Source organism: Cnephaeus nilssonii, assembly GCF_951640355.1.
Source record: "Cnephaeus nilssonii genome assembly, chromosome: 4".
NCBI lineage: Eukaryota > Metazoa > Chordata > Mammalia > Chiroptera > Vespertilionidae > Cnephaeus > Cnephaeus nilssonii.
Window position 1 is genome coordinate 98,996,309 of NC_137075.1, and position 25,278 is coordinate 99,021,586.

Consider the following 25,278-nt stretch of genomic DNA (forward strand, 5'->3'; position numbering starts at 1 on the left):
TGTACATTTCTTGGAATGCCATAATGGACTTTAGCATTTTAAAGGTTCTGTGAACTCTTAACAGTAAAAAAACAAACCACATTTATAATCTTTAACCCAGTATTTCTCAAGATTCCTTGGCATGGCACCCTTTGCTCATATCACATTTATGTGTAACAGGCAATGAGCAACCTCACCTAAGTCTACCTCCTCATGGACATTGATAAGGAAGAGGAAATTGAGGCCTCAGACAAGTGGCTTGTTGAAGAGCATAGGAGGTAGGGCCTGAGTAGAGAGTAGAAGTCAGATCTTCTGATTCTTAGCTCCATACCACACTGCCTCTCAGAGGAAGTTCCCTCTCATTCGTCAATCTACGCAGAACTGTCATGCTCCAGGCACGGTGCCAGCCACTAAAGACACAAAGATAAAAAGGACAATAGTGTCTGGCTTCGGAAAGCTCATAAGCTAGATTTGGAGATAGATATGGAAATGTACCCATCGTGCTACAACACGGGAGAACTCTGAAGAGATCGGTGCAGGAGTCCAGAAGAGAGTAGGACTAATCTCCTAAAGGAGTTGGGAGAGTAGCCACACAGGAGGTGGCGGTGGTATGGGGCCTTGAAGGGTGACCAGGAGTTTGCCTCAGAATATTTGTCCCTCCCCTCAATCCCTTTCTAAGAGGTTCTTACAATAACTCCCTTGTATGGGGTAATGTTTGCATAAATCACCATGCTGGTGCCACATTACTTTGTCACCCGATTGGACCAGGATCAGGGCCATACAGCAGCCAATCTAAAGGTTGGCCAGCACCCTGTAGGATGTCCAGAGAGCACTGTCCAATAGAACTTTGTTCAAGGATGGAAATGTTTTACTGGGCAATGTTCAATATGGTAGCTGCCAATCACATATAGCTGCTGGACACTCATAATATGGCTATTGAATATGGCTTTGCAGTGAGAAACTGAATTTTTAATGTAATTTTTTGATCAGTTAAGAATTAAGTTTAAATAGTCACACATGCTGGTGGCGACCACATTGGCTAGCAGTTTTTGACTGGTGAACAATTTATTTTTTTAAAATAAGTCTTTATTGTTCAGATTATTACAGTTGTTCCTCTTTTTTCTCCCCATAGCTCCCCTCTACCCAGTTCCCACCCCACCCCATGTCCTTACCCCCCATTGTCCTAGTCCATAGGTATTCGATTTTTGTCCAGTCTCTCCCCGCACCCCCCACACACCCTTTCCCCTGAGAATTGTCAGTCCACTCCCTTTCTATGCCCCTGATTCTATTATATTCACCAGTTTATTCTGTTCATCATATTTTTTTCACTCGATTTTTAGATTCACTTGTTGATAGATATGTATTTGTTGTTACTTTGTTGTTCATAATTTTTATCTTTACCTTTTTCTTCTTCTTCCTCTTCTTAAAGAATACCCTTCAGCATTTCATATAATATTAGTTTGGCGGTGATGAACTCCTTTAGCTTGTTCTTATCTGTGAAGCTCTTTATCTGACCTTCAATTCTAAATGATAGCTTTGCTAGGTAGAGTAATCTTGGTTGTAGGTTCTTGCTATTCATCACTTTGAATATTTCTTGCCACTCCCTTCTGGCCTGCATAGTTTCTGTTGAGAAATCAGTTGACAATCGTATGGGTGCTCCCTTGTAGGTAACTAACTGTTTTTCTCTTGCTGCTTATAAGATTCTCTCTTTGTCTTTTGCCCTTGGCATTTTAATTATGATGTGTCTTGGTGTGGTCCTCTTTGGATTCCTTTTGTTTGGGGTTCTCTGTGCTTCCTGGACTTGTAAGTCTATTTCTTTCACCAGGTTGGGAAGTTTTCTGTCATTATTTCTTCAAATAGGTTTTCAATATCTTGCTCTCTCTCTTCTTCTGGTACCCCTATAATTCAGATGTTGGTACTCTTGAAGTTGTCCCAGAGGCTCCTTACACTATCTCATATTTTTGGATTCTTTTTTCTTTTTGGTTTTCCAGTTGGGTGTTTTTTGCTTCTTCGAATTTCAAATCTTTGACTTGATTCTTGGGATTCTCTAGTCTGCTGTTGGATCTCTGTATATTATTCTTTATTTCAGTCAGTGTATGATTAATTTCTAATTGGTCCTTTTTCATATCCTTGAGGATCTCACTAAATTTCTTGGAGGTTTCTAGAAGATTCTTTAGTAATCTTATAACTGTGGTTTAGTAACCTTATCCTGTAGTTTGTGTTCCTCCATTTCTTTCATTTGTGACATGTTTCTTTGTCTCCGCATTTTGGCTGCTTCCCTGTGTTGATAGGATGGCTTTGTGCTAGGTGTCCTATAGGGCCCAGTGGCTCAGCCTCCCCAGTCACCTGAGGTGGACGCTGTTGGTACACCCCTTTGTGGGTTGTGTGCACAGTCTTGTTGTAGGTAAGCCTTGATTGCTGTTGAATACACTGGGCGGAATTGACCTCCAGACCAATTGGCTGTGAGGACCAGCTGTGTCTACAATGGGAGAACTGCTGTGTTGGAGACACCCTTATGGGGCAGGACTTGCATCAGTGGGGCTTTGGTGCTCACTGAGTCTGCCCCTTGAGTGTGTCTCTTATGGATCTGAAGAGTTGTAATCTGGTGTGGTCTCCTTTGACCACTGGGTGCACTGGCTCTTGGATCTCCAAGGAGGTGGTAAGTCGACCCCTGCCTGAGGCCATCCAGCAGGAACTACAGAGAGATCTGCAGTTTCCTCCTCTTAGTTTGGGGTTTGGAGGTGCCCAGATGAGGCGCAGCTGTGAAGCAATGCAGGCTGTTGATGAGCCTTAGGCCGACTTTTGGAAGCTCTGGGGTTCTTTGACCCAGCTGGTTTGTAAGGTTAGGTTGCAAAAGGCCAGACCATTCATATGCAAACGCCTCTGCGTTCAGCTTGGGTGGGGTTGTAAATTGGGTGGTGCGGTGTCTCAGGGAATCACCAGGGCAGAGCAAACAGCAATGGCTTCCCATCAGCCCTGCCCCAAAGTGGCCCCCCGGGTCTCTGTGTCCCATGGCACCGTGCAGGAACAATGAACGCTGCGACCACCTCTGAGAGAAAGCCACCCTTGTGTTCTGGCCCGATGCCAGACAGTCCAGTTTCTCCCCTTATGAGTCTGGGTCCCCAGAGTCTGGCCTGGTACTGGAATTCAGAGCAGTTGGGAGTTTGTATCTCCCTCCCGATTGAAAAAGACCACAGCGTCCTCAGTTGCCAGCCCGTTTCCGCACGCGCCTCTGTACCTTCACTCTTCCACACCTCTGCACCTCCTACCAGTCTAGATGCACTTTTCTCTTTCCTTCTTGTTGTAGAACTTCCTCTCAGCCAGCCTTCCCATGGTTCTGGATGATATCTGTTTTTTCTTTTAGTTGTAGTTTTGATGTGGTTGTGCAAGACAGCAAGTTCAGGTGTTTACCTATGCCACCATCTTGGTTCCTCTCTCCAGACTGGTGAACAATTTAAAATACAAGTTGCTCTAGGGTTATGATTTGATGTTGAAATCTAAGTTTAAAAGTAGTGTTGGAACATTTAAGAGAATTAAGAAATATCAGATTGTAGATTTTAATTAAATATAACAATGTAATACATGGGAAGATGTATTTTTCATTGGAGAATCAAAAACATTCAAGGAATTAGCTAGCATTCAATAATGAAACTGGAAGGAAAAAAAGTTTTTAACTTAACAATTCAGTTTTGAATAGCCTATGCATCAAAAAAGAAATTAGAAGATATTTTGAAGATAATAGTGAAGATAAGGCATATTAAAACTTGTGAGATGCAGCCAAAGCAGTGTTTAGAGGAAATTTATAGCTATAAATATAAGTATTGGAATAGAGGCTGAAAATCAATGATCTTAGCCTCTCACATAGCTAGAGATAAGAAAAGCAAAAGATAAAGGAAATGATAATAAGGGCAGAAATAATGAATCCAAAAGTAAAGAAGAGCAACAAGCCCAAAAATTAAAAGATTAATAAAATTGATAAGCCCCTAGAAAGACCAATCAAGAAAAGATGACTGAATACATTATTTATACATGCAGTTAAAACTTAAGGAACTTAGAATCGAATTATAAAAGCCTTAGTCACCTTAAAGTGATTAATAAAATTTCATGGCATAAATATAAGAATATGATCTGCATATGAGATGAAAGCTTACGGAAGAACTAGGCTTATTTACCATTTGCTCTGGTCTGAATGTTTGTGTCCCCCTTAAAATGCTTATGTTGCAATCCAGGAGGTGGGGCCCTTAGAGGGTGATTGCATCCTGAGGGCAGAGCCTATGTGAATGGCATTAGTGCCTTTATAAGAGAGGCCCAAGAGAGCTTCCTTGACTGCCTGTGAGGTGACAGTGAGAACACTGGCATCCATGAAGAAGCAGGCAACCACCAGACACCAGACCTGCCAATGCCATCATCTCAGACTCACAGCCCTCGGAACTGTGGGAAATGTCTGCCTATTATTTATAAACCACCCAGTCTATGGTATTTTTGTCATAGCAGCTGGAACAGACTAAAACACCATTATAACTTTAATGAATAAAATATAAACTTGGTAAAACCAAACTTGTCCCTGAATAGTCTCACGGTGACCGTGCTGGCTATGGTGGCTAGGACACAGTGCCACGCTGAGGCCAAGCTGCCGTGACTGCAGAGCGTACACGTTCCATCATTTAACAGGCACCTCCCCTAGCTTTACTGAGATATAACTGACATATAACATTGTAAGTTTAAGGTGCACACTTGATGACTTGATTCACGTATGCATTGCAAAATGATTACCTCAATAAGGTTTGTTAACACCTCCATCACTTCACATAATAACCTTTTTTATTTTTAGGGTGAGAACATTTAAGATTGACACTCTTAGAACCTCACTTCACATAATAACCTTTTTTATTTTTAGGGTGAGAACATTTAGGATTGACGCTCTTAGAACCTTTCAAGTATATAGTTAGATATAGTCACCATGCTGCCTCTTAGGTCCCCAGAACTTACTCATCCTATGGAGACTTTTTGTGTGTTTTTTTTTTTTTAAGGTTCTCCAAATGCCATTCAAAAGCAAATGCTTTAAACTACATGAGGTCTCTTCTTTGTCAGAAACCAGCCCAAATCATAGGAAAGGCTGTGAACGTACTTCCCAGTGGGTCATCATTGAGAGTTGAGAGTCCTATAAAGGTGCCATAAAACGTTGGTCATTAAAGTTTTTTGCTAATAAACAAATGTATCCTATATCATTATTTTAAAACATAAATAGTGGAAAGGGATAGGATTTCCATCATAAAGATCTAAAATTAAAAAAATAATAAACTTTTAATTTTAGAACAGTTTTAGATTTACAGAAAAAAAATGTGAATACAGAGTTCCCGTACACCTCACACCCAGTTTTCCCTAATATTAACATCTTATGTTAGTATGGTACATTGATCATAATTAATGAAATATATTGATACATCATTATTAACTGAAGTCCATACTTTATTCAGATTTCCTGTGTTTTTTTTACCAAATGTCTTTTTACTGTTCTAGGATCCTGTTCTGGCTCTCACATTACAGTTAGTCATCCTGGGTCCTTAGACTCCTCCTGGCTGGGATAGTTTCTCTGATTTTCCTTGTTTTTTGATGACCTGGACAGTTGTGAGGAGGATTGGCCAGGTATTTTGTGAAATGTGTCTGAGTTGTGATTTGTCGGATGTTTTTCTCTGATTAGGCTGGGATTGTTGGTTTTGGGCAGGAGAACCAGAGGGGTAAAGTGTCATTTTCATCACCTACATAAAGGTGCATAGTGTCAACATGACTTATCACTATTGATATTGACCTTGATCACCTGGCTGAGGTGGTGACTGTCAGGTTTTCTCACTGTTACTGTCCTGCCCTCTGCACTGCACTCTTGGGAAGAAGGTCACCTTACGCAGTCCACACTGACGGAAAAGGGAGCTACGCTTACTCTTTGAGGGCAGGGCACCTACATAAACGACTCGGAATTCTTCTGTAAGTTGAGATTTATCTCTACTCTTCCATTTACTTAGTTATTCGACGATTTATTGGAATCAGTATGGACTCATAGATATTTATTTTAGACTTTGGGTAATAATCCAATACTATATTTTGTTGCTCAAATTGTTTCAGCTTTGGTCACCAGGAGCTCTTTCTGTTGGTTCTCATGTCCCTTTGACATATGTCCTACCAACATAGGGTTTTTGTTTGTTTGTTTTTAAGTACTTCCTCACTTTCTGGCACTACAAGATGCTCCAGGCTCAAAAATAAAAACAAAAAACAGGTTTGGGGTTGAGCAGAGGTCAAGACTAAAGGAGAGATTTGTTTGTGGCATCATACTCGGGAAGGTGACAGCTGAAGTCCTGGGATGAAATCAGCCTTGGTTGGAGAAGGTGTTGATCCAGAAGATTGGCCAACTACAGGACCATGGAGAATACTAACACTTTCAGGATGGTTGTAGGAGAGGAAACAGGAAAAGATAGTGGGAGAAAATGGACATAGAAATACCACAAAAGGCCAATGTTATGGAGGCTAAAGAGAGAAAAATCCAGAAGGGACAAGTGTGACGGGGTCTGAGAAGGGCTGGTGGGTTTGACCTTTAGTGGGTCACTGGTGACCTCTTTGAGAGCCGTGGCCACAGAGGAAGACTGGAGCTGATTGTAGTGGAGGGCAGGTTCAGGCTGGGGCACTGGGGAGAGAAGTAGCAACAGCTTCCTCTTCCATCTTCAGTGACTCCTCAGTCTCCTTAGAGGCTCTTTTCTTTGCTGCCCAGTAAATGTTGATGTTACCTAGGACTCTATCCTTGGCTCCTAATAGTTCGGATTCTCTTGGTTTCAAATAACAGCAGCAACTCCAGCTGGCTTGAGCAGAAAGATTTATGGGAAGGAGACAAGGTTACCTCACAGGACCTAAGGGTTATGACTGGACTTTGCACACAAGCTTTAACTAGAAATCAAGCACCATAGGGTTTCTGCAGCTTCTTTCTTATTCCCCTCTTGGTGTCTATTTCATTTCCTGCCTCCATCACAGATCAGCTGTCTCAGATTCCTGGCCACGTGGTGGAAAACGTCGCTCTGAGTCATACCCACTCCCTCAGCCACTCATAGAGGAGCCCTGCCATCTCACTTTCATTCCTAATGTCTTCCAAAGGAAGAGAATGAGTTGACCAACTTGCATAGATGCCCACCCTTGAGCCATCCAACTAAGGGCAGACCCACAAGGTCATGCTGCACAGACAGGGCAGGGACTGGGGCCTGGGGGAGAAGCTGAGGGAAAAGCTTACAGGATGGGCATAAGGATTGGGCTTGACGGAGTGATAAGGAGGGGAAGGTGGCATGAGCAGCTTCTCACCTCCCCTCTTTCTTTCTGGTCTGTGCTCTGAAAGCTTGGGTCCTCCTCAGCAGTAAATCCTAGGGGTGCTCTCCTTCCTAGATCAGGTGCCAGCCATATTGTTTTCTGCTAAGAAAGAAAACCGAACAACTGCCCAGCTCTTATCAACTTCCCCCAGGACCAGGCAGCCCTCCGTGGACCTTGGTGAGCACCCATTGGCCATGTCTACTCTTGGGGAACCAGAGTTGACTGTTTCAGGGGCCAACTGAGCCTGTTTCTGTGGTCTTTGAACTTGGGACTGGACAGATCCCAGGTCAGGTGCGATTTAGAATGGTGGGAGGCTGATGGTGACTATGGCACAGAGACGGAGTCAGGGGTGCTAGTCCTAGTTATCCTGGACACCAGCTGTGCCATTGTCCACCCTGTTAGACTCTACAGACCGGCCCACCACTTTCCAGTACATTCTCTCTATGTCTAAGCCAGCGGTCGCCAACCTTTCGGACCTCACAGACCACCAGTTGGCGACCGCTGGTCTAAGCTACTGTGAGAAGGTTTCTGGGAGCCTGGGCTAATCTAACATCAAGGGAGTTATCCAATAGCTATTCACAGCCTGGCCTCCAACCTCCCATTTCAACTGGAGAAAGTGACCCCTCCCTTTCTCTTGTCACGTTTCCTGGGAGAAATGAGGTCCAACATAGTGCTTGCAATAGGAGGTTTTGGTGTGCTGGCAATGACTGACATACTGGCACTTGATGGTGTATTACTCCAACTTTGATATTTAAAAAATTGAAAATCAGCATGACTTATGTATGAAGATAAGGATCAACGACTCAATGATTCAATTTATGATGAAAATACTTGCTGAACAAAACTCTACTGAAAGTCAGAAAGGGCTTTCCACCAGCCAGAACAATCTGAACTAAAACACACATTATACCATCCTGGCCCCATTAGCAGGAATAGCTTGAGATTTATAGAAAATTTTTGAAGATGGTAGAGTTCCCATAAACACCTCAGCCAATTTCCCCTATCATTAACCTTTTATATGAGTATGACATATTAGTCACAACTAATGAGCCACTGCTGATACAATATTATTAACTAAAGTCCATACTCTATTAGTGTTTCCCTGATGTCCTTTTTTATTCCAGGATCCCATCCAGAATACCAAATTACATTTCATTATGTTTCTTTAGGCTCCTCTGATTTATCACCACTTAAGACCTTATTTTTACTAAGTTTATCTGCTAATAATTTGTGTTAGAATGATGCTTACTTAATGGTTCTATTTTACAAATTTACATTTTTATCCATCTTTAAATATTTAATACTTTTATAATTGGAATTACATTAGATATTTTCCTCAGGTTGTTAATGTTAGGAATTCTGAACATCTAGAGATAAAGTATTAATATTGATGCCGGTATCTATTTTAAATAAATGCTGAATGTCCAGTATCACCGGTTTTTGTGTGTTTTTAAAAATATATTTTATTGCCGAAACCGGTTTGGCTCAGTGGATAGAGCGTCGGTCTGCGGGCTGAAAGGTCCCAGTTTCGATTCCGGTCAAGGGCATGTACATTGGTTGTGGGCACATCCCCGGTAGGGGTGTGCAAGAGGCAGCTGGTCGATGTTTCTCTCTCATCGATGTTTCTAGCTCTCTGTCCCTCTCCTTTCCTGTCTGTGGAAAATCAATAAAATATATTTAAAAAAATATATATATATATTTTATTGATTTTTTTTTTTTACAGAGAGGAAGGGAGAGGGATAGAGAGTTAAACATCGATGAGAGAGAAACATCGATCAGCTGCCTCCTGCACACCCTTCACTGGGGATGTGCCCGCAACCAAGGTACATGCCCTTGACGGGAATCGAACCTGAGGCCCTTCAGTCCACAGACCGACGCTCTATCCACTGAACCAAACTGGTTAGGACCAGTGTCACAGTTTTTGTTGCAGTTTAGTAATAACTGGCCCAGCATAGAGGGTTCTGCAACAAGTCCTTCCCCAATATCTTTACTCCACTCTGTGCTTCCTCCGTGTACAGCTGGAGAAGACTCACCTGTGTCTGTCTTGCACAGCCAGTGCCCTGGGGGCATTTTTTGATGCCTTTGACTCTGGATACATTATCATAGAGAAGTCTTAAGGCTTTGCATTCCCAGCACCTTGCTCATTACTCCGAACCTAATGAGCACACAGTACAAGTAGGTGCTATTTTTGTTCAACCAAATTGAAGGCATGAAGGAAACCGGCCCATTGGCAGGAGAAAGCGGCTGTTCTCCTGAAATTAGGAACTGATGAGAATCAGGGAGCCCAGGTGGCGTGGCAAGGACTAGTAGAGGAGTGGAGGGTTGCGGAGTGGGGGGTTGAGAGTGAAGAGGAGGGGGTGGGGGCCTCCCCAGTGGCAGAGCCTGACTCAGGGAAGCTAGCCACATGCAGGAAACTACCTGTAATGACTGTAATGACCACCTCTAGGATTCGGAGACACTACCAATGATCAGCATCTGAAAACCGCGAGGAAGAGTTTAATCGCAAGTATGCAGAGTGAATGCTGACATTTAAATACACGACAGTCTACTGGTCTCCCCGGAAGTTGCCGAGAGCTGCTCACAGCATCAGGCTTCACTTCTGTCCGTAGTTCATGGCATATTCGAAGTCTTTAAAGCTGACATGGCCATCTGAGTCTCGGTCTACTTCCCTGGGAAATGAAACAAGAAGTTACTCACAGGTTTCTTTCGCCCCACGTGTGCATCAGGGGCACCTCAGGATAGGTCTTTGTATGTTTATGGGAGAGGCACCTATTCATTTACTTGAAGGCTAAGGTTGATGCCCAGTTTTTCGCTTACATTGATAAGTGGGATGGAAAGAGAAAGGTATTTACGAAAACCTACTGAAATAATATATTCTACACACTGCATGGAATGAAGCCAACCCACAGGTTATGTAAGAAAAGCAGGACTGATGGTTCTTCCAGTCATTTTGCAAATTCTTTCTGTGATATATCGATAAAACATATATGCATTACCCAACAGAAATGAGGAATAAACCAATAAGAGGTCAGAACATTTGGGGAATAGTAATGAAGGGAACAATGATTGACATCGTGCCTCACATTGCCTTTACGTTCCTTCTCTCATTGAATCTGTGCACCGATGCTAGGAGGGGTCCCTTTTACAGATAGAAACATCGAGCTTCAAGAGCTTAATAAGTTTCACAAGATCACACTGCTGGTGAGTGGCAGGCTTGGAAATCAAATCAGGATCATTAAATTCCAACACCAGGGCTCTACACACTACTGCATGTTGCCTCCCTACGTGAATAGGACGTTCAGGAGAGAAGTGGTTGTACCGCAGTCTCCACGGGGCTCACACTAGCTCCTGAAGTTCTCACTGGCTTCATTCGTGGCCTCGTGAGCTCTGCTAAATCCTCACCAACACCCCAGCACCTTTTCTGGCTCCTGTAAAGAGCAGTGAGGATGTGAGCCTCTGGCTGGCAGTCCGAGGGGGTGGGTGGCCTTAGTAGGGTTGGCTCTGTGCACCCCTGAGACAGGATTGCCACCCAAACAGGGAGCAGGGGACTGGCACCCACGTGGGTAGGTTACCACATGGCAGAAGAACATGATTGCTGCCTATGCCACACATTCGACCCTTACCAGGAAAAGTAATGTTTATTTAAACAGAGCGTTTGAAAGGATAACTGATGAGTGGTGGTCACAATTCCTCTTTGGGGGGCATTCTAAAACAAAGCTTTACATGACTTATGGAAATTATATTCCGTTGAAACAACAAATGGTTTCCACCATGACACAGAGCTTTTTAAAACCAAGACTGGCCCAAGTAACAGAGCCACTAATCAGCGGAACCGTTTTAAAGCAGGCTTTTAAAATATTGAATTCTAAAATAAACTTTCTGAATATTTCATGCCAAAGTCTCTGAAGTCTTTAATGGTCCTGGATGGAGCGATGATAATTTTTCATTCTTTTGAAGTAGAGAAAACCCCCACTTCTCTGCCCCAGGGCAAAACCATGTTGCAGTGTTAGTATAAAATGATTGCAGACTGTGGAGGCCATTATTCTTGTTACTTCTTTTGGTAAAATATACATGACAATTTCATGCTATACAGGACCAAAAGCAGAATGTCAGATCTCTTCTAAGGGATTAGAAGTAATCAGTATCACATGTTACTGACTACAGAACAGAAACCATCGCTTGTATTAAATTAGATAATTGAAGATTCTTAATATTGCCTAAGTATTTTTTTCCTCCAGGAATTGGATTAGATAAATGGCCTTTTTTTTTTTCTTCTTTCCGCTCTGAACTGGTATGGTTGAATTCTACATCTCAGAGGGTGAGTTAAGTGGATAACGGAGAAAAGTAATGTTCAGAATAAATGGCTTCTGATAATATTTTTTGGTGTGTTTATTCACTTATGGAGACACTGCATGCTTGTAGAAAAAGGGAATCCCTTTGCCTGATTTTCTCAGCAAACGGCCTTCACTGAAATAGCATTCACTTCTTTTTATTTTTTTTTGCTGTCCTTGCCAAAGCTTCCCATCCTAAAATGGGCACAGAGGTGCTAAAATGGAAAGGTTTATTCATAAGGTGTGGAGTGGCATTTTATTTATGTAATGAATGGAGGAACATTATGTTTATATTTAGAAGGAGACATGGTAAAATACTTTCCTGCCTTCCAACTTTTCTTCCTCATCGCACATTTATATGAGCAGATCTGGTTGCTTCAGGGAGTGTGAAGAGGAAATTCGCATTTGAGAGCTATCATTTTAAAAGCTAAAATATACTGTTGTGCATCGCAGACGGAATTATTGCAACGAAGGAAGGATTCACGGCACCCACACTCAAGCACGGTGCGAAGGAAGAACAGATGTGGCCGGCGGGTGGAATCGGTGGCTTGGGGAGGAGGTGGAGATAACGGCGCTGGGTAGAAAAGTTTTATTGCTTCCGTTTGCAGCATTCAGCCCTAAAAGGAGTGTATTCAGGTTATGAAATGAGAGTGTGTATTCAGCAGGAAACCAGCCTACCACCCCTCACCCGACCAGAAGGAAACTCTACCATGGCCAGAACTTTCCCTCATTCACACCCCGCCCCCCCCCCCCCCCCCCGAGTCCCCACCTCTTAGTGCAAAGCAATGAATGGACTTGTGGGACGAATGAATTGGAGCAAACAATGGACAACATGATGGAATACCTAACTACCCTCCAGGAGGTACTGGGGGGTTAAGGAAAGAGTATATCACCACTGTCTTGACTGGCCAGAGAGATAATACACACCGACGAGGCCCCCTAGGGTCCTAAAAGCAATGGCAGTTATGGTCTATGCCCAACCGCATTATACAAACCCAGACGAGGCACAAGAGAGACCAAGGCCGGGGTGAGCTCTGGGGAATGAGGCTGCAGAGGACAGCACCGGACGGAAGGGACCCCACTGAGGGGCAGGCTGGACGGTTTAGAGACAAAGAGCAGGAAATTGGACGCCAAGGCAGAACAGGGAGAATCCTGCCGGCAGGTGAAATCTGAGCACTTCAGTCCAGGCACCTGGATGCGCTCTCACCAGACATGTGGATATAGGTAAGGTGGCCCTTGAACAATGCTGGTGTTAGGGGCTGACTCCCCCACAGACAGTCAAAAATGTTGCATGTAACCTGACTCCCCCCAAACTTAACTACTAACAGCCTCCTACTGACCGGAACATAAACAGTCAGTTAACACAGATTCTGTATGTTCTATGTACTATACACGGTACCCTTAGAATAAAGTAAGCGAGAGAAGAGAAAATGGTATTATGAAAATCCTAAGAAAGAGAAATTACATTTGAAGTATTTATTGAAAATAATCCATGTATAAGTGGACTCCTGCAGTTCAAGTGTCAATTGTAGACATATAAACAAGCTTATATTTCAGAACTGGCTTTTCAAAGGAGTTAACAAAGCTTATATAGATGTGTGAGAGAAATATAAATGGTTATCGATAATAACTGCTTTTAGAAATGTAGATCCAATTAAATGAAAGACTTTCTGGTTTGCTTGGGTTTTTTTTTTGTTTTGTTTGTTTAAAATATATTTTTATTGGTTTCAGAGAGGAAAGGAGAGGGAGAGGGAGAAACATCAATGATGAGAGAGAATGCCTCCTGCATGCCCCCTACTGGGGATCAAGCCCACAATCCGGGCATGTACCCTTGACTGGAATCAAACCCAGGACCCTTCAGTCCACAGGCTGATGCTCTACCCACTAAGCCAAACCAGCCAAGGCTGGTTTGCTTGTTTTTTGAGATGCAAAAGGAAGATCCAGAATTGATTTTGGAAGTAGTCATTCAAGAGAGCTGAACTGCTCTGTAATCGGTACAGACCTCCTAGGACCATCTGGGTGGAAGGGGATGACAAGCAAAATAAGAGGGTGCAGGAAGAGGGGGCTACCAAGAGAAATGTAGGTGGAGGCTAGGATACTGTACAAGTAGAACTGGACCACGAAAAAATCCCCAGTGGTGCAGTGATCAGAAGTCCTTGAGTTACCTGCAGTTGTTTGTATTACTTCACCTCTCCCCATCTTTGCCAAGGGGTGCAACAGGCAGACACTCTAAAGGGGGATGGTGTGTTGGGGGTATCTATTTGAGTCAGATGATGAGTTTGGTCTGAGTGGGCGCAGAAGAGTGCAAGAGAAGCAAGTGGGGAATGGTAAGATGATCTATCCATTGAATGAATTAAGAGAGATAAGAATTCAGAGCCAAAAGCTGTCCAGAACTTTGCAAAAAAAAATTAAAAAATCTTGGAGGTACTTTAAAATCCCACAGGGTGTGGAATGGGGGTTCCTGGCAATTCTATCAAGCCTTGGAGGCATAGGAAGACCTCGGATGACCCTGGGATTCATGGAATTTCAGGCAGGAGTAGACTCGGTCTATTCAGCTGAGTTCTGACAGTTTTCATATCTGTTAAAATACATTTTCTGACTCATCACAGAAGTGGTTATAATTATTTTCATCAGCATAAGCCTTCGCATTTGCCTCTTTTACATCCTGATTTGTTAGCCAAGATTTTGTTCTGTCCCTTTCTGTGACGCTGTGAGAACTTCAACAGCCCAGACCAGATGGGCCCCGGTGACCAGGAGCTGAGTGGCCCCTCCTGAAGGAGCCAGGGTTTCACAGTGAGGATCTTTAAGTGAAGCTGTAATGTTGCTCTAATACACTCTGAAGAGAAACATAAGTTGTTGCTTTTTTAATTTAAAAAATATGTAAATAGTGACTGTTTCTCACAAGTAGTAAATGTTTTCTTTTGTACAAAAATATTTACATCATAACATTTCTTGTAATGTTCTGAAAGTAGTTATTTCTGTGAAAATATATTTTGCTGTAAAATAAGTTGAGAGAGTACTCCATGGCCAGCTCTCCAAAGCCAGATTTCACACTGGAATAACTGTTTTTGGCCAAGTTACTTAAAAAAAAAAAGGAAAGAAAGAGGAAATGGTTGAATTTCATTACATTGAAACAATAAAATACTTTCTATTATAATGATATAAAGACTATAAAAGTGACATTTTTCAGTGGAAACAAGAATACAAACTAGCACATATATTACAATTGCGATGTCATACACATATATATTTATTTGGGTAAAAGTTGAAAGTTATATGCTCACCAGAAACTTTGTCTTATGAGTAATCTGCCTTAAAATATTCTTTAACATGGATCTATTTTTCAACTGAAGGAATATTTTCTTTCTCTTTAGTCTGAATTTCTAAACAAGTGACCTTATTTCTCAAGGATAGATCCCCAGTAGCCAGATGAGGGTTTTGCAACCTCAGCTGATGTTTTGGGCTGGATAACTCCTTGTTGGAGGGCTGTCCTGGGCACGGAGGATGGTTAGCCGCGTCCCTGGTTTCTACCCACTAGCCCTCTCCTCTCCAGTTGTGACCGTCAGAATTGTCTCTAGATATTGCCAAGTGTCCCCTGGGGGACAAAATCATCCTGGGTAGCTCAGTTGGTTAGAGTGCCTTCCCCATATGCCAAGGTTGTGGGTTGGATCCCTGCTCAGGGCACATACAAGAATCAACCAATGAATGCATAAGTAAGTGGAACAACAAATCAATGTTTCTCTCTCTCCCCCCCTCTCTCAAATCAATAAATTAAAAAACAAAAAAGAAAGCCACTGAGCTAGAGGAACCAAAATTGGAGGCAATTCTTTGGAACATTCCAGCTACATCTGCACTTACTATAATTGCTTTAAAGATTTTTTTTTTTTTTGACAAGTGATTTTGGGGGCAGCTGAGGCATATGTGTTTCTTGGATGGATCATGCAGAGAACTGCCTCACCATCACTAGGTTCCGAATTGAGTGCAGAGAAGACCTCCCCACCCCCCCTTCAGAGGCCAGCTCCTGGTGGCAGTACCAGAGCCAGTGACGGGTGCATGGACCTGTGCTCCCAGCGAAGCCACCGACAGGCAGCAGGTTCTGAGTCCCTGTGACAGTCACGCGGGGCTGTGAAAGCTGATGCCTTATGGATTCACCTGAAACATCCATGAGACATGTAATGTGGAGGCAAAGATTTCCATGAGCAAAGTTTCCTTAGTGGAATTTCTGGGGAACGGCAAAGGGAGAGAGACTCTCCTTCTCTTTGATTCTTTTCGGAATAATTTAAACTCAAGTCAAAACTGCCATTACATGGGGACAGAGCTGTCACACTGACTGGAGAGGGAGAGTAGAAATCACCCTCTACGCAGGGAGCCCCTGCTGGGCCTGAGAGGACCCGCCAATTGCAGATGCCAGGATGACGATGACTGCTTCTCCAGAGAGCAGCCTGCTCTCCAGAAACCCGCTGGTGCCTCCCACCGGCATCCTTGCCTCTTTGTCGATGAGAGTTCTGCAGGCTCTACTCAATTCAGTTCATTAATTGTACCTTTCTAAAGTCACGTGTTAGGAAAAGCCACTAAGACACGCAGGAAAGACAAGGAGACGTGTAGGTGGTTTCCGTCTTGTCTGGGCCCCTAAGTTCGGAGTGTGTCCGACTCCCTTGGTGCCCCACCTGTCACACTGCCCGAGTCCCTCTCCCAGCTGCCCCCCTGCACCAAGGGCCCCTTGCTGGTGGGCCGGGGCTGCTCTAACACCTGGGGTGGCCCTCACACAGATCGGAGAGCTCTCTGGAAGTATGAAAAAAGACAGACTTGGTCCCATAGGCAGCGCTTGACCAAGGAGGGAACAGGCGCCAATGGGTAAATGCTCTGTGCTTCTGTCCCTCGGGCAGACGGGCAGACGCCTCGGCGGTCCTTCTCTCCGCTCTCGGTTCTGGTGAGATTCAGCTCCAGTCGCTCACAGAGGTACCAAACTGGGACCCAGACCCTTGAGTTGGCTTCCCATCATTCTCTGTTCCACTGCTGTTCACGGAGGTTATCTCCCAAACAACCTGCAGGCAAGCCCTCATCTACCGCTCTGCTTTCAGGAGGAACCCAGGCTGAGACACAGCAGAGAGCTTATCTGAGAGGTGACGTTCTCATGGGGCATTTTGTTTTTATTTTTTAAAAATATTTTTATTAATTTTAGAGAGAGAGGAAGGGAGAGGGAGAGAGGGGCATTGATGAGAGAGAAACATCGATCGACCATCTCCTGCCCAGCCCCCACACCAGGGACCAAGCCCGCAATCCAGGCATATGCCCTGACCAGGAATTGAACCAATGACCTCTCAGTGCACCGGACGACACTCAGCCAACTGAGCCACACCGGCCAGAGCTCATGGGGCATTTTAAACTGCCATCAGCCATAGCATGTCACATGCTCAGATTCTCACTCAGGTGAAGGGGATCTATTTGAAATGATCTGTTCTCTGTGCCAGGCAGCAGCTGTGTGACTGGATCCCCACCCCAAGCTCCAGAAGTGGGATTTGACTGGCCTACGCCAGTCATTATAATCCCATACTCCTTAGCATAGTGATGGTTCAAGGATTAATGGATTGGCTGAAGCCAATTAGTACATGGCATCCCCCCCTGGCACCACTAATTGGTAAAGAGTTGGTCCAACCATAAGGGAGCCCAGGAATTTTGTTTGAGTTGAGAAAGCAGCTCTTCCACTGGACAGCTGGGATGCAAAAGGGAGGTTTGGTATTACAACAGCCCTTTGCCTACCGTAAGGATGCAACCTCCACAAGTTCTTTGATCCAATGGTGCACAGATCCAAACATTCACGCACATGTTTTTACGTGTCGATTATCAGCCCGAGAATGGAATTATCCACAGTGAGGGGAAGAGTCGGAAGAATTGCAGAGTGAGCTAGAGCCTAATCGAACTGTGCCTGATGCTGGAGTTCCCAGGGTGGCTACGGCTGTTTGAAATGGACTTCCTGCCACTTGCAAACAAGTGTCCCGATACCAGGTGTCCCACCTGGAACCACTTAGCCTTGCAACATTTGGAACGTGGTAGACATAGAGCAGACACTCGATACCCATCATATTGTTGAAATGATTATTCCATTTTGGAAAGAACTCTAAAATAAGTCCGTTTTCTCTTTAGGTGATTCTGGATTATTCTCCATAGTTCTGCATTCTAAAGTCATTTTTTTCCTGTCTCTAAGAAAAATCTCTGTTCACAGTGCCTTAACTGTGATTATGTGCTAAAAGAGGCTATTGATGGGACCAATATGGCTTTTCCCCTAAAGAGTGACAAGACAGATTCTCTAGTCAAAAAAAAAAGGAAAGGAAAGAAAAAGGAAAAAAAAATAAATGGATGTAAAATGCAGTCACAGCTGGCAAAAGTGATTATCCATAAATAATGACTCACTTTTTCCTATTTCCTAGGTTTTAAAAATGAGGAGTCTTATTTACAGCTAGAAATATTTTAAGAGCAGGAAAGAATGTTATCTCCCTGCATCTGACTACAGACGACTTGTGGGCATGTGGGTAAATGCAATCAACAGGGAGCCCAGAGGCTCATTTCCGGCAAAGGGTTCACGAGTCCTCCTCCATCAAGTGTTTTAGCAGAGCCGCTAATAAATAGTGACATGATCTCTTTCCTCAGCTTGCCTCTCTGGAAGAGAAAGCGGGATGTCAGAAAACAGCACAGATCAGGCAGCTCTAAAGATCAAGAACAAAAAGCCGAAGTAGACATCTTTGAACGAGTCATAAAAAGCCTGGTTCCTGTGCTTTGGGGTGCCGAGAGCTCCCATTCTCCCCCCACGCCAAATCTGAAAAATACGAATACTCTGAATATGGCAGGGAGGCGGTGGGCCCACCAGAAACGGCCGGGGCGTGCGCTGTCCTCTCAGCGAGGCTGCTGGCTAGCCGTGTGACCCTGGGCAAGTCGCTTAGCTGCTGTGCGCCTCCAGCTCCTCACTTGTCAAGCTGAATGAGTGGGCTATGAATACTAAGCGTCGATACAGCTCTACGTTTCCATGGCTCTAGGCTGGGTGTTATTAGACAACGGGCGACTTTGTACACAGAAAATTTTAAAAAGCACTCCAACTCCTGCGAGCCATTGGTAGCCTTTAAAAAGGAGTTAGAGTCTTTCAACCTGTGGGCAGTTGTAAAGAGCCATACACATATATAAATGTAAATGCGGGGGGAGGAAAAACTCATCCTACCTTCCACGGTGTAAACTATGAATGGAGATAAAGCCACTTCTGGTTCAAATACATAATCACTTCAGCGGAGACATCTAGTACCATCTTGAACTTGATTATGAGATAAAAGAAATGGGACAGAGATGGCAATCATTTAATCTCTTTAAGAACAGCTATTCTGAAAAGCTTTTCACTCTAAGCTCAATAGATTTCTGGCAGGTTATGATCCGGCCAGAGAGAAAGCATAATGATGAGGAAAATGATGTTTTCAGTAACACACACTTTCACAGTACAAGCCCTTCCACAAAGGAGGCAATGAAAGGGACTCTGACCACTTTAACAGATGGCGTAACGGCTCCGAGCACAGGCTGCGAGCACAGGCTCCTAGCACAGACGCGGCCTCCCTCAGAGCAACAAGTTCCCATCTCTGGCTGCGGGTGTAGGAATGAGCCGAGCGTTCAAGGGTAATGTAGGAAAGATGACCTCCTTCCAGAGAAGAGAACTGGGTAGTCGTGGGTTCAGAGGCTTGGGGAGATGGACTAAGAGAATAAGGCTTAATGAGCTTCATTCTGCTAATGCAACCAATAGAGCTGAAGTGGACATAGGAACTACAAACATCAAGCCATTTATCCAGGCCCCGCTAATGGCATTGTTAGCTGCCGTTTGATGGGAAGCCTGCTATTTTAAAAGCACATTTCCTCGGAGTCAGAAGACACCAATTGTCCGACAGTGCTTATTTTCTCTAATAGGATAATATTTTCCAAGTGGAATATGTTTTTAATACGACACAGGAGTTGTAGGATTTTTGTTTGCTTATTTTTTCCTTTATAAAGGAAATTTGGTAAATTGAACCTTTAAAGTTTACCTGAGGAAAAAAACACACACCACAATGTCAGAAGATTTTTCAAAAAACAGTAATATCAAAACAAAAACAAAATACAATGCCTGGTCCATTAAAACAGCGTGATTTAGGACCCAGGAATCAGTGTGTGGGAACAGCACCCAGAGCATGTAAACACACAGTAACCCAGCAAAGGTTAAAGGCAGCATTTCCAATTGGTGGGGATGAAGCAGGTTGGTAGGAAAAGGAGCTGGTGTCGTTGGCTATCCGTTTTGGGGATGGGTGGAGTTTAATTTCATGGCAAAGCCTGCTATGTGTTCAACAAACTGACTTCCTTCCCTTCCCGAGAGCTTAGCTAAGCCCCATAGCTAAGCCTCCCTTGCAATTAGACTCAACTAGCAATGGAATCCTACCTAATAAAAGAGTAATGTGCAAATTGACCCTAACTCTGCTACACCCACAAGCCACGCCCACGAGCCACGCCCACCAGCCAATTAGGAGCAAATACGCAAATAAACCCAACCAAGATGGCTACAGCCACAGAGAGCAGGAGGGAGGCTTGGGTTTCCCCGGTAACAAAGGAAGCCAAGCTTTCGGCCTACCCTTGCCAGACTAAGCCTCCACTCAAGGCTACAAAGTTTCAATTATAGAAGGTAAACAAATCCAAATAGAAATGGCGGCAGCTACGGAGCTAGAAAGAGCAGGAGGCAAGGGTTGCCCCTGGCAATGGAGGAAGCAAAGCTTCTGCAGCCCTGGCCCGCCCAGGCCTCCGCTTAAGGCTAAAAAGTTTCAATTATAGAAGGTAAACAAATCCAAACAGAAATGGCTGCCAGCCACGGAGCGAGCAGGAGGCTTGGCTCTGCTCCAGGCTACAAAGTTTCCATTGTAGAAGATACATAAATCCCAGATACCAGGGCCTCTGCTTGGGTCGCCAGGGGGCGTGGCCGGCCTGCAAACCACCACAGGCCCTTCACCCAGGCCACCCCACACCCAAGGGAACCCCCACCCTGATCCGGGATACCCTTCAGGGCAAACCAGCTGACCCCATCCATGCACCAGGCCTCTATCCTATCTAATAAAAGAGTAATATGCAGATTGACCATCACTCCAACACACAAGATGGCTGCCCCATGCGGTCAAAGATCCTGCCCCCATGTGGACACAAGATGGCCGGCACAAGATGGCCAGCAGGGGAGGGCAGTTGGGAGGGACCAGGCCTGCAAGGGAGGGCAGTTGGGGGCAATCAAGCCTGCAGGGGAGGGCAGTTAGGGGTGACCAGGCCAGCAGAGGAGGGAAGTTGGGGGTGACCGGGCTTGCAGGGAAGGGCAGTTGGGTGGGACCCAGGCCTGCAGGGGAGAGCAGTTGGGGGGGGGGGGGGGGACCAGGCCTGCAGGGGAGGGCAGTTAGGGGTGACCAGTCCTAAAGGGGAGGGCAGTTAGGGGCAAACACGCTGGCAGGGGAGCAGTTAGGCATCAATCAGGCTGGCAGGGGAGTGGTTAGGGGGTGATCAGGCTGGCAGGCAGAAGTGGTTAGGGGCAATCAGGAAGGCAGGCAGGCAAGTAGTTGGGAGCCAGCAGTCCTGGATTGTGAGAGGGGTCCCAGATTGGAGAAGGTGCAGGCTGGCCTGAGGGACACCCCCCACCCCACCCCCGTGCACGAATTTCGTGCACCGGGCCTCTAGTGATCATATATAAGAACACTAGAGGTCCGATGCACAAAGATTTGTGCAATAGGCCTTCCTTCCCCTGGCTGCCGGCACTGCCTTCGCTCCGGCCTGGAGCTGCCTTCCGCCTCTCGCCTTGTCACGTCACTTTGCATATTCCCTCCTTATTGGCTGTGGGTGCCACCATCTTTGTCGTGGAGTTACAGTCAATTTGCATATTCCGCCTTTATTAGATAGGATAGTAACAGCCGGCGTGGCTCAGTGGATTGAGCATCCTCCCATTCACCAAGAGGTCACCAGTTCTATTCCCGGTCAGGGCACATGTCCAGGTTTCAGCCTCGATCCCCAGTAGGGGGTGTTCAGGAGGCAGCTGATCGATATTTCTCTCTCTCTCTTCCTCTCTCTCTAAAATCAATAAAAGCATATTTAAAAAAAAGAAAATAGAAACAAAGAATATCCATTGCTCCATCTAATTAAGAGCACTCCCATTTCAAAGGAGTGTGCAGGACCTGACAGTCGCCCAGGGGCTGTGCCATGGCCAAACCCTGAAAGATACTTGCATACTGTGTAGCAGAGCCTCACGGGTGATCCCAGGGATTTCCTCCAGATGGGAAAATTCTATCAGGTCACGTTCTTCATTTAATGAGGATGCAGAAATTTACAAAAATTAAGAATTCTTCTTTGTTTACACTTTAGTTTTAAATGAAACACTCGGGAAAATAAGAATTTTACATCCCAGCCCATTTCTCATTGATGTGCATCAGTGAGCCAATAGAAACTCTGGCCTTAGTTCAGCATAATTATTATAAATTATTTATGTTTTCATTTACAACACGCTCCCAGCATTTAAAACCTCAGGTCTGTGGACAATGATAAACAACATAAAGAAATGAATATTTCATAACGAAACAGTTCCCTCAGATGACCAGAAGCACTCTATTAATAAAAGCCCACCTATAATCGCAAAGTCACACCAGATGGGATGACTACGGGGCCTTTAAATACGAGAATTTCAGGAGAAAGAAATGAAAGTTCAGAGGGCACATGACAAGTGTTTAGAAAATTATGAAATGCACAGAGAATGTCAACGTGGCCAAAATAATCAAATAATCAAAATAATTCAAATCCTAGGCTAAGGCCAAGGGGCTCTAAGTACAAGTTCAGAGTGGATATTTTAGGACCGAAACCCTGAAACGGGATTTGCTTTCTGTCCTTGAAATAATAATTCTCAGGGTTGATAATAGGGGTGGGGAAGAAAGGTGATGTAACGCTCCCCCTAAATGAGGTCTGACAAACTGCATATGACACCCCCTTGCCCCAACCCTGACAAGCCTCTCTCCTGCTGCCCAGCATTGAGAATTATTCTTAAAAAAAAAAAAATAAAAGCTTTTATTGATTAGAGAGACAGGAAGGGAGAGGGAAAGAGAGAAATATTGATGGGTTGCCTCCTGCATGCCTCCTGCTGGGGATCAAGCCCACAATCTGGGCATGTGCTCTGACCAGGAATCTAACCGGGGACCTTTTGGTATGTGGGTTGATGCTTAACCATTGAGCCACACAGGCCAGGAGAGTATTCTTAAAGCGGGGGCCCCACTGTGCCATCAGTTGGCATGGCATTTGCCTTAGTGGGTGGTTGCAGGGGGGGGGGGGGGAGAAGAATCTTCAGAGGTTTCAGGCTGAAAACAAAAACTGGCCATGAGGGGTTTCAGTAATGAGGGGGCTCTTCCTAGCCTTGGGGAGAAACTCTCCCGGAAATGGCCACACTAATACCAATTTCAGGGATTCAAATGACTGGCCCCATCCAGCGTGACATTTTCTGCCGATTATCTAGTCCCTCGTGCCTGCAGGCAGGGCCACATCATTGATTACCCTGTGCCTCAGCCACTAAAAAAGACCTGGATCATCATTAAAGACATTAAGTGTTGATCTGTGCTGGCTAAGTGAGTTAAAAGGTTCGTGGCCCTCTAGTAACAACTGCAAGAGGCTATTTCAGGATATTTATTAAACAAGTTAAGTATTTACATTATGCCCAAGCACAGAGGCACAGCCATTGAGGGCATCAGTAGGAGGAGATGAAGCCAAGAGAATTGATGTTGGGAGAACTCGGCTTTTTCAGTTTCCCCGAAGCGGGTGCTGCGGACCCAACGCATGCTTGGCAATGAGTCTGAGGTGGGTGGGCAGGCACCCATGTTGTCCTAACCATCACCTCCACAAATCTTTCTTTTTTTTTAAAAGGTGCAGAAATGACTCGCTTCTCCTTTTATTGAGCTTTAACCACCTTGGCTAATACATATGAGGAAGGTACTGATTTTCCAGCTACTAAAATCTTTTTAATGGAGCTGAACGAAGGCAACCAGGAAAAGTTCCTCCCGACCCCAGGCGTTTCCTCCCAGCATGTACAGTCTACGTCTTGGAAAGCAGTGATTAAGGATTGAAGATATGACTTAGGAAATCTCCTACTAAGCCTAAAAAACTAATGAAAATGGGTCTATTACTCCTATAACTTCCCCCACAATTAAAATTTTAATGCAATAATAATGATGGACCCAATCCCCAAAAGTATTTTCTTTAGCCTGTGATACCCACTGTGGTAAAGGAACCATGTTTTCTCAAATATAGCTGCAGTCCATGAACACTGCACCATCTGTGTGATGATCATCATCTGTGTCCTCCCGCCTCAACTGTAAACTTGCAGCGGGCAGAGACCACACACACCTTGTGCACCGTGCCTTTCTTTGCACTTGACACAGTGCCCGCCACACGCTGGCATTCAAGAAACATGTGCTGAATATATGCATATGTGAACAGGAAAGTGTGGGTATGAGAGAAAAGAAACATCACTTACCATCCCATGAGCTTTTTTTTTTTTTAATGTTTTTATTGACTTCAGAGAGGAAGGGAGAGGGAGAGAGAGAAAGAAACATCAATGATGAGAATCATTGATCAGCTGCCTCCTGCATGTCCTCTACTGGGGAACGAGCCCCCAACCCGGGCATGTGCCCTTGACCGGAATGGAACCTGGGTCCCTTCAGTCCGCAGGCTGACTCTATCCACTGAGCCAAACCGGATAGGACCCATCCCATTATCTTAAACCAATTGCTATGATCATTTTGGCACCTTTCCTTCTTATTAACATAAATATATTTTATATCCTGATATTCTAAACATAATATAAACATACCCCCCCACATTAGTCTTTATCATTTTCATTTTATCCTCAGCCAAGGATATGTTTTTATTGATTTTTTGAGAGAGAGGAAGGAAAGGAGGGGTGGGGGGAGAAAGAGAGAGAGAGAGAGAACGAGAAACATCAATCAGTTGCTTCCCATATGCACCTCTTCTGGAGATTAAACCCACAACCTAGGTATGTGCCCTGACTGGGAACTGAACCGAAACCTTTTGGTGTACAGGATGACAGTCCAAACAACTGAGCCACGTGGCCAGAGCCATCATTTTCATTCTTCAATGGCACTATATAATTTTATCAAGTGGATTTACAATAGTTTCCTTAGTTGTTGGACTTTTAAAATACCTCAGTCTATTTGCTTTATAAATGTGTCAATGAATACATTAATGCTTTTTCTTTTATATATATATATATATATATATATATATATATATATATATACATATACATATATATATATATATATATATATATATATATATATATATATATTTTTTTTATTTATTTCAGAGAGAGAGAGAAACATCAATGATGAGAGAGAATCATTGGTTGGCTGCCTCCTGCACACCACCTACTGGGGATCAAGCCCACAACCTAGGCATGTGCCCTTGACCGGAATCAAACACAGGACCCTTCAGTCTGCAGGCCTATGCTCTATCTACTGAGCCGAACTAGCAAGGGCAATGCTTTTTCTTCTTAAAAATAGATTAATGAGTTCACATATTCATTCATCAGACAAACCAG

At 44.3% G+C, this 25,278-nt stretch overlaps 1 protein-coding gene across 3 annotated transcripts in view; it reads right to left on the reverse strand.

Moving 5' to 3' along the window:
- Window positions 1-263: 263 nt before the first annotated feature.
- EFCAB11 (EF-hand calcium binding domain 11) overlaps window positions 264-25,278 on the reverse strand; it is a 138,729-nt gene continuing 113,714 nt past the window's right edge. For 2 of the 3 annotated variants that reach the window (XM_079767932.1, XM_079767927.1), the window contains one exon: window positions 9,806-9,992. In XM_079767932.1, coding sequence (XP_079624058.1) covers window positions 9,917-9,992 — 76 coding nt within the window. In that variant the 3' untranslated portion in view covers window positions 9,806-9,916. Of the gene's footprint in view, window positions 390-9,805; window positions 9,993-25,278 lie in introns of those variants that run through there. The other variant, XM_079767926.1, reaches the window with a different exon arrangement.